Below are 10,735 nucleotides of genomic sequence, written 5' to 3'. Positions count from 1 at the left end.
TAAAAGCAATCGCTCCACATGCATTCCGAAAAGTAATGGCAGAAAATGCATTTTCTATTTGCGCTGTTTGTAATGCTAATTTATTATTAGTTCTGGCAATGTCTTTAATGTATTGTTTGCTTGTTTTGTGTTTGTTTGTGTTTTTGCATTAGTTATGCACCTGAATTTCCCTTCAATAATCAATAATTTTGTGTATCTGAGTTCAGCTTCGTTTTATACTATGTTGTCTGGAGAAATTGTGCTACCTAGGTATGTTGTATTTGCAGATTATTTGGTTATCTGAAAAGTAACCAAATAAATAAATAAATAATCCAACAGTTTGAAACCATGATGTTACTCACTCAACATATGACTACTAGGAACTGCTTGAAAATATAACCAGTTATAACCAGTTTGCTTTCGCAAAGATAACATTCCACAAACTTTTGCAATAAACAGAAATAGGCATTTGTAAACAAAATGATCCAATAGTTAAATTTTTCATCACATTTTCAGGTGCAAAAAATATAATATCTTCTAGACTGATGTACGATCTATCCAGAGAAAGGAGATGTACTATACATTTTGAAATTAAAGGCAAATTGGATCATCTTTGTTGCACTGGGAAAAAGTGCAACAGAAGTATCTTTGTAAGTTAAAATAAAAAAAATTCAGTCTAGGGCATTCACGTTTTTCGAGTTTAAGACAAATGTACTTTATTTTAAGCAAGTCAGACACATTAAGAATTTTCAATATTTAAATGGCAACTTAAGAATGAAAAAAAACAAACAACAATATTCAGATTTCTGTTCAGCACAAATGTACACAGGTATACTGGATTTTATCCAAATAAGGTGATGACCTACCGCAATAATTGATCAGTTTATAAAATAAATGTACGAGTGCAGTAAAATTGTTTACAAGTTTACAATGAATTGCTATTACACAAACCTTTTATATTTAATACAAATGAATGTACCCTTTTCATGGCAACATTAAAACAATATGACAAATATAAAAAACTGAATATGGTATTACAGCTGAAAATGAAAAAAAAAAAAGAAAAGCAGAAAATCCCACTTTTTATATTTGTATCTGATGAAAATATTTGTAATTGAGCAGATAATACATTATGTGATCATGACATGATGCCCAATACTGATAACACTATTGTGAAAGTCATGATTGTTTTGTAACCCACAATAATATAACATGGCAAGGCACTGGCTCAAATCAGCATTTTAAAACTCAGAATGCAGTATTCCAGAGATGTCGTCAAACAGATTTCACTTAAAACTCAAAAGACATAAAATATACGTGAAACAGTAGTGAGGCAATTCATGACAAACTCTCAAATACAATGAACCCTTTGAGCTCATAATAAAATTAAGCATTTACAATTGAGCATTTGGCCAAAAACAATTAGCACGAATCCTTCTAAACATTTAAAAGAATGGGGGAGGGGCAATGAGGTGAAATATCTCTATTCATGTTGGATCTGAAAACTCAGATATACAGAAATCACTGCTACCTATTCACAGTTTGTGATCACAGTGTACTGGTTTGCTACGTGGTTGATTACATCATTCAGTGATCGTTATAATTCTACAGACTGTGGACCGGGCAGTGGATAATAGGTTTAGTTATGCCCCGCCCCCTCAAGCTACTCGTATACGAGGCTCCTCCTCTATTTCTTGACCCAGACTCGTATAGGTCACTGAGGGTTCCAGGTGTCCCACAGTAGGCGTGTCTGTAATAGCATTTCCTGTGTTGCGGAACTGTTTGTAAACACGAGGATCCTGTGCCACGTAGGTAGAGGAAGAGGAATAGAGAATCAGTCCCAGTATGATGATGAAAAAGGACAGTAGGTAAAGCCCTGAAAACTGAACACAAATAAAGAATATTGTTAACTTTAAAAAGCATACCTTAAACTTGCATCAGAGTAAAATGAACAGTGATTTAAAACTTTAGATCATTATTTATTAATACAAAATCAGCACCACAGTAATGCAAGAATTTAAAAACTCAAATAACAACATTTGATGTTTATTAAAAAGTTGAGGAATTAAGTTAGTCATAATTATGTTTTATAATTAATCTAATCTAATTATAATGATCAAACCTGTATGCTGTTATTTTTTATTTCCAGGAAACACAAAAGGAGAATGTTTGATCAGTTTGCATGCAGCTCTTTTCCATACAATGTCAGTTCCATACAATCTCCAAAAACATCATAAAAAACATTATTTACTGAATTGTCTGCTGCAGCTCTCATAGTTTATTTTCAGTTCTGCATATTTGAACTGGTGCATCACATTCTATTATGACACACGTAAGAGCCAATGCCGTTTTGTCATCAAAAATCTGCCATAAAGCACCATTTTTTCAAATTATATTTTAGAGCTCCGGTGGAAGGGAAGAGTATCTGTAAATAATGACTCGCATTTAGGTCTATTTTTTACTTTAAGCTAACATATGGCTTTAGACCACTTGGAAGAAGTGCACTAGGTGTATGGACTACGTTAATGGGTCTTTTATGGTATTTAATTTTTACCATATTAATTTTTCTTTTTTTTTTAGCTTGACAACTGTAGTCCATATGAACCATAATGAAGCAGAAGCTGTGAAAAGATTCTCTTTTTATGTTCCATGGGGAAAAATGAACAGCTTACAATTTAGATGCTCTCATCCGCATGGTCTAATTACATTATTTGGTGTTCGCTCTGTTTGAAAAGAGCAACTAAAAATAGGTATCACATTAAGGTCAAATTCCCTTAATGAACATAAGGACATGGAGGCCAAAAAGAGAAACAATTTGAAATTAAGAATGAAAAAAAATAAAGGGCAGTAAAAGACTAGTGTCTTAGGTAAGTTTAGGTTTCGTTTTTGTGTTTTGGTAATGTGTAAATTAACATGCATAGAGTGTTTAAGTGTTTGCAGTGTAAGGGACTGCTCAGACTCTTGCAATTAGAAAAAGCTAGATGCAGCACAACCAATTAAACAGAATGCGGGTGTCTCAAGACACGTTTTTTTAACAGTTGAAGTTCTTTTTATATTAAAGGGACAGTTCACCCAAAAATTATAATTCACTCATCATTTACTCACTCTCATGCCATACCGGATGTGTATGACTTTCTTTCTTCAGCAGAACACTGATATCTCAGCTCTGTAAGTCCAAAAATCACATAAAGAAAACATAGACGTAATCCATCATGACTCCAGTGGTTAAACCCAAGTCTTCAGAAGCGATACGATATGTGTGGGTAAGAAACAGATACAAATGTAAGTCCTTCTTTTACTCTAAATCTCCACTTTCACTTTTACAGCAGAAAGTCACATGTGGTGCATGTTAAGTTTCACTTTCACATATGAAAGTGAAAGTTAAAGTGGAGATTTAGAGTAAGAGTAATTAAATATAGTCCTGTTTCTCACCCATGCTGATTATATTGCTTCTGAAGATATGGATTTAAACACTGTAGTCATATGGATTACATTTAAGTTTCCATTATGTGATTTTTGAAGCTACAAAAGGTCTGGCCACAATTGACTTGCATTGTATGGACCTACAGAGTTGAGATATTCTTCTAAAAATCTTCAGTTCTGCAGAAGAAGAAAGTCATACACATCTGGGATGGCAGGTGGGTGAGTAAATGATGAGATAATTGTAATTTTTGTGTGAACTGTCCCTTTAAAGTGGGGATCGTACAAGAGATGCCGACAAAACATAAAGACGTGGCTTTCAACTGTCAAAGACGACAACCTAGAGCATATTTACACAGAAAATTGGGGTGTGAACTGCCCATAATGGTAGCTTCAGATTTGGTTTAAGTTAAATACACATTACAATTCAGTATGCAAACAAATGCAAGAAAGAAGACCAGTCGTATTTCAATATACAAATCATTTGTCAGTTAGCAGAAAATTGTGAAGCGAAAAGGCAAGAGGAATTTTATTTCAGTGTAGCAAGCACTGCCATTTTTGAACATAACCTCAAATCTGTTTTTATTTTTTGCTTTCTGTTATTGTCATGCAGGGACTCTTGTCAGTGCTTTGAAAATAGCAACAACACTCACAGCTTTCAAAACTGAAATGCCAGAGCTTCAATGAGTCTGCTGCCACTCAATCACATCAATAGTTTATCAATCATTACTGTGAATCTGAGGTGTGGATGAGCATCAAAACCAATCAGCTTTGGCTGTAGAACTGTGCTATGAACACTGTCCTCTCAGCTCGGCAATAGATAATCTCCGGGCCACGTGCCACCCCTCTATAATGCCTCTGATTAACAAAGTGCTACCAATTACACACCCTTCAGCGCTAGCCAATAGAAGCAGGACACAGCATAATTATTATTTAGATTGCTTTTCACTGTAAAAAAACAAACAAACAAAAAACATTATAAAAAAGAATTGAGAAAAGTTTTAAGCAATCAAGGCAACATAATGCATTAAGATGTTTTCTCTCAACAATTTTCTTAAAGGGATAGTTCACCCAAAAATGAAAATTATGACCCTGTTTACACCTGGCTTTAAGATCTCAGGTGATCTGATCACAGGGTTGGGCGAGACACATCGCTGTTTACACCTGATCACTTAAATGCATCTCCTGTGATCACATATGTTTGAATTTCAAGAGGAGGGTCTCTGATTTCATGATGAAATACATAAATCATAATGTCATTGTGTTAATGCATAATAATAAACCGTGAAAAATTCAGAAAAGACAAAGAAAGCATGAAACTGTTACGAATGGAGGCAGCGAAGGCAGACGAGGAGAGTGGATCTAAATGCAGCTTACTTTATTAAACAAACAAATAAACACAAAGGAATAAACCCACGATGAAAATCACACTGAGAACTCGGGCAGGGAACACATACCAGGCCTAACAACATTCAACGATTGACCGCGGGGAGTGAAAACAACCGGGTTAAAATACATGGACATGGGAAAACGGGAGCCAATGAACAAACAGAACTCAAACAAGATGACAGGGCAATAAACAGAAACCAATGTCAAACTAACGAGGGCAGGTGAAAACAATGAACAGAGAACACGAAAGCTAACGAGGAGACTATGGAGCTACAAGGGTGACAAAAGTGAAAACTAAGGAACTACAAAAGTGACAAAAATGACAAACAAAGGGCAACAGTGAGACAAGACAAGGTATACATAACAGAAACAAAACCGAAGAGCTGTTTCTCCCAAATGCAGTTTAAATTTTATCTAAGCACAAATGCAACAATTCTTTAATTTGAGTGAAGTACCAGTATAAAAGGAGCTTCAAATGTTCGCACTTGTCGTCTGTGTCTATCTTTGAAACAACATGAAGGTGAGTAAATGATGAAAGAATATTTGGGCTAAACTGACATTTTTTGGGTGATTTAACTAATGACTTGACTAATTTATTCAATAACATCTTGTTTTCTTAAATTAAATCTTACGTTCAGTTTTATATGACTCTTAGTGGGCTTTCACACTGGGCACGTTTGCTGCAGTCCGATTCCGATTATGATTGTTCCCAGTGCCTCCCGCAGCGTTGGTCTGGTTTCCCACTCACTTGATTCTATCGAACCCCGGTCCATTTGTGTTCATCTTACGTCATCACAAACACGCATGGTGAACACAACGCGACTAATCATACGTTTTGTTTTTTTGTTATTTTGGTGCCATTATGCACAGCAGAGTGAACGACAACTGCGTATATGTGCGTTTCATGGCGTAACTCGTCAGATGTCCAGGGGAAGTGGCTTGCTGCTGCTCGCAAACTGCATTTTTTGAGGAGACATTTGCAAGGAATTCATTTGCATCTTTGTTTACACTGCACGGTTATTCACTCTCGTGTCCAAGGTGAAGTTATCGCCACTGTCATCTCCTATTATACCCTATATTTATAACCTATAATAGTATTTATATATAGTATTTATAAGGTGTATAGATAGACAGTGTTGATTGTACTTGTATGTCATTGTGGTGTCTTTACTTTTTTGGGACTTTCAGGAATGTGAGGATCCTCATGTGTTTTCGAAATTAATGATGTCGTCATCGGCTAAAACGCATGCGCAGGTTACTTTACATCCTGAACGAATGCGCACCCGAGTCCGAGTTGCTTTCACATTCACACGAATCGTGCTACAGTTCCATTGCAACCGACTACAGGTAGTTTCGGGATCGGTACTGCGGTGCGCACCCCGATCCGCATGTCAGCTTTCACATTACCAGTTTTTCATGCGAACTATGTTCTGTTTCCAACTAAACTGCCAGTGTGAAAGCACCCTTAAAGAATTGAACTGTAGAAATTTTGCTTCTGAAGAAAACATCTGGTAAATTAATGATTTTATTTACAATAGTTTAACAGTCACACAAAGATCTCAAGAATTAACACAAACTTCAATAACAAAGACAATCAACAAATGTAAAAAGATATTTGCTAGTGCACATACTCCGATAGCCCTGCAGTGATAGACATTAGGCTTTTGAAGTCTAGAGAAACTCCACAGAGAATTTGAAATAAACTTTGACACTTTCTCACAGTCTGAGTGGAATAAATATTTCCAATGAATCAATAAACATCACACTATGTCCTGGTGTGACATCAGTGTATCCCAAGAGTTTAGTTTTTTCCAAAAAATAAAAGCGTACATAAATGTGTCAGGATGTGCATAATTAAGAAGGAAAAACTAATAAGCGAAGGACAACACACTTAAAATACACTTAAAGATAATGGTTTCTGGGTTAGAACGATACCATAGAAAAACCTTGGTCAAGGGTGTTTTTTCCAAGAAGGCTAGGAAAACAGGTGGGAAAATATCTATTTGTTAAATTGTCGTGATATTTTTCCTTGATATATTTGATCGATATTTGCATGCCAGATATCAATATTATTATAATACAATTTTTTCCACATAAATATTGTGGTGATGGGGAAAAATTATCTTGGCCAAATCGATCTAGGAATTCAACAAAAGTCCCTTATGCAATTATCATCCTTTACACATAATCATCATCCCTTATTAAAATGTATCACGATTTTACAGTAGTACCGTTAACTGAGGTATTTGACAATGTTAGTATCATATGAAATAGGTTAACATTTTAGGTGAAATCAATTATATGTTTGTGTATTGAAACTGTGTTGTAATAAATATATATATTTTTAAGTGTTTAGGCTACTATTGTATTCATAAATACTATAATACATTTTTTACAAAGACTAGACATCGACCTAACCACAGAAATAGGGAGCCATTATGGTCTTATATGCCATAAGGCTTTGCATTTTACATACAGTTGAAGTCAGAAGTTTACATACACTTTAGCCAAATACATTTAAACTCAGTTTTTCACAATTCCTGACATTTAATCATAGAAAACATTCCCTGTCTTAGGTCAGTTGGGATCACTATATTTTAAGAATGTGAAATGCCAGAATAATAGTAGTGAGAATTATTTATTTTAGCTTTTATTTCTTTCATCACATTCCCAGTGGGTCAGAAGTTTACATACACTTTGTAAGTATTTGTTAGCATTGTCTTTAAATTGTTTAACCTAATGTTCTGTGTAGCCTTCCACAATCTTCTCCCAATAAGTTGCTGGAATTTTGGCCCATTCGTCCAGAGAGAACTGGTGTAACTGAGTCAGGTTTCTAGGCCTCCTTGCTCGCACACACTTTTTCAGTTCTACCCACAAATGTTCTGTCGGATTGAGGTCAGGGCTTTTGTGATGGCCACTCCAATACCTTGACTTTGTTGTTCTTAAGCGATTTTGCCGCAACTTTGGGGGTATGCTTGGGTTCAGTGGGTTCATCAGGCTTTTGGAGCAGTGGCTTCTTCCTTGCTGAGCAGCCTTTCAGATTATGTACAGATAGGACTTGTTTTACTGTGGATATAGATACTTGTCTAATTGTCTAAAGGCTTGACATCATTTTCTGGAATATTCAAGCTGCTTAAAGGCACAGTTAATTTAGTGTATGTAAACTTCTGGCCCACTGTAATTGTGACATTGTCAATTAAAATTGAAACAATCTGTCTGTAAACAATTGTTGGAAAAATTACTTGTGTCATGCACAATGTAGATGTCCTAAACAACTTGCCAAAACTACAGATTGCTAATATTAAATCTCTGGAGTGGTTAAAAAATGTGTTTGAATGACTTCTGACTTGGAAATAAACTGGCCTTGTTTTGTAAACTGGCAAATTTCTATTAGTTTAACAATGCATTTGGTGATCTGGAAACATTTTTCTTAAGCCTGATGAAGACGAATGAGAAATATTGAGTGAAATATCACAATAAATTATAATTTTTAATCGCAATACACCAAAAATAAAGAATCACAATAATACTGTATCGTGACATAAATATCGATATATTATTGTATCACCAGTTACCTTTTGATAAACTATTTACAAAATAAACAACACTTGGACATCACCACTTTTGGACATATTTGAATTGAAATGTTCCTGACATTACCTGAAACATGAAATGATCTGTGAGTGAGCTGGTTTAAGCGACCACTGAGTTTGGTTAAATTAAAGCTGCATAAGAATTTGTTGACTAATGATGCAAAAAGATGATATCATTATCATTATAATATGATAATAACCTAACAAATGCTAGTAGTACCAAGTAAAATCTACTCAAAATATGTTTGTTATGGCATTAACATATTGAAGCAAGGTTTGAAAATGGCTAAACTTGATTAGAGTTTAATGTAATTTGATTGTAAGAAATAGTATGTTAATATAACCACACACAAATATTATAGTAATGTAAATGGTGTTCCATGCAAACATCAAATCGAACATGTATTTACATTGGATCAAAAAAAAAAAAACCCAACCCACACCACTGACCATGATTATATGGTTCTTTTGAAAATTTAACCCAGAAGGGCTGTCCAGATGTCTCTAACAGCTGCAGTGTTGCAAAATCTTTTCGTTAAAAATTAACACACCTGAGATGTTGTATCAATACAGATCACAGGATCCAAATCAGGCAGATAGCGATGCCAAACATATATGGAAGAACGAGCACAGACAGTTTTGGAAGGGTATTAGAGCTGGGATAGGAATATATTCCATTTACACTGCTGGTGTCAGGTTGATAATTTTAATATACCAAACGCCTCTACATTCCAGCATAACTATGATAAAGCGGCTGCTATTTCAAGCCAGACACGGTGGACAACTTTTGCCAAGAGTTAGGGTAGAAAAAAAAATTCCAATAAAGTATTGCGATGTAATTACAACCTGTATAAAAGATGCTCAATAAATCATATTGTAATATTCATGGTATGTTGAGTGTCATATTTCAAAATGAAAGCTCTTTTATGGACCTGAGATGGATTGAATCGTGCTAGAGACCTCAAACAGCCCGAGTAATTCCAAAGAATAAAACTTGTCTTTTATATTCTTATACAGATTCCATTTCAAAAGGTATCTGTTTATGTAGTCGATTTGAAGAAAGAAAGACAAATGGCTATGGAGCAACATGAGGATGCGTAAACGACAATCATTTTCATTTTTGGCTGAACTATACATTTAATGCAGCCGTGGTTACAGAGTGTTACGCATGGCCATCCCTGTCATTTACACATATTTAAAATATCTTTTTGGACTATCTGTCTTTACTCAAATGAATGTGTGCATAATTAAAATGTCCTTATCAAATGTTATATCTGTTTTTTATGCTGCCACCAAGTACTTGATTTTTTTGGAGTCCATTGCCAATTCTGGATTCATCTGGCTATAAACACTTGCACAATAAATGACCAATGCTTGGCTAAAAACGTGAAACCTGAGGTAATTAATTTCTACTAGTATGCAAAATGACCTAAAAATTGCTGAAAAACTGACTGTGTCTGGCATAAAAGCTTTTGTGGACACATTCATCATGTTTCAAATTCATTGAATTGCATTGAATACAATTATATAGCTATTTAAAACTGCTCTGAATAAAGAAGGCATGTTTACAAGAGGCATTTATAATCACTTGGTTGGCCTTGGTGTGCTGCAGGTAACGACTTGTACAGCACCTCTCCTGCGGCTGGTTCATTCGGCATCATTGTGACAGGAAACAGCAAAGCTATTAAAATAGACAATAGAGGACTTGTAGTAAAAGTGCTAAACCACATGTTCAAATTAGTGCTAACAGCCTTAATCTGCAGCATACAAACTCTGAATAAATGAATAGTCTTCTTTTTCAAATAATACTAGACTTAATTGCTGGCATAAATGCTTTTTGGTGTAGGACTACATATTAATGAACCAACGACGAGTTCAAACTAATTGTGACATGCAATTTTCATCGCAATTTCAACACCACATCTAAGAGTCCAAAAGTCTGAAACCACATTGAAAATCTGGAATTCAGAATAGTCCAAACATGTTACATTGAAAACAACAACATTATGCTGTAAAATAAATACAAAATATTGTAGCTTAGATTCTGCAATGTGCACTATTTCTACGTAGGTCACTAATCAAATGTAAGCAAATTTGTGACACTGAGCATGTTAACTCCCTTGTACATCAGCTTTCCTTGCTTTCAGAGAAGCACACAAGATGCTCTTTGGAACATTCTCAAATCATGCTGTATAACAAGATCATCAGGTTTTGTGAGTCCATGCTGTCATTACAGCAAAAAGGGGATGAAACAAATACTTAGAAATTCTGAAATTCATGCACATTTTGCGATAACACATTTGACTCAAATTATTATGCTGATAATATAATTTTGGAGCCCATTGTATTCTGAT

The 10,735-nt window shown here is 34.9% G+C and overlaps 1 protein-coding gene across 1 annotated transcript in view; it reads right to left on the bottom strand.

The window, feature by feature from the left end:
* Positions 1-678: 678 nt before the first annotated feature.
* The window catches only part of slc35f1 (solute carrier family 35 member F1), a 107,552-nt gene continuing 97,495 nt past the window's right edge, over positions 679-10,735 (bottom strand). Inside the window, exon 8 of the mRNA XM_052098142.1 lies at positions 679-1,862. Within this exon, the coding sequence (XP_051954102.1) occupies positions 1,638-1,862 (225 nt within the window). The 3' untranslated portion in view covers positions 679-1,637. The remainder of the gene's footprint in view (positions 1,863-10,735) is intronic.

This window comes from Xyrauchen texanus, chromosome 30 (assembly GCF_025860055.1).
Source record: "Xyrauchen texanus isolate HMW12.3.18 chromosome 30, RBS_HiC_50CHRs, whole genome shotgun sequence".
NCBI lineage: Eukaryota > Metazoa > Chordata > Actinopteri > Cypriniformes > Catostomidae > Xyrauchen > Xyrauchen texanus.
Note: the sequence above shows the minus strand (reverse complement) of the source record. Positions and strands in the feature narration are given on the sequence as shown.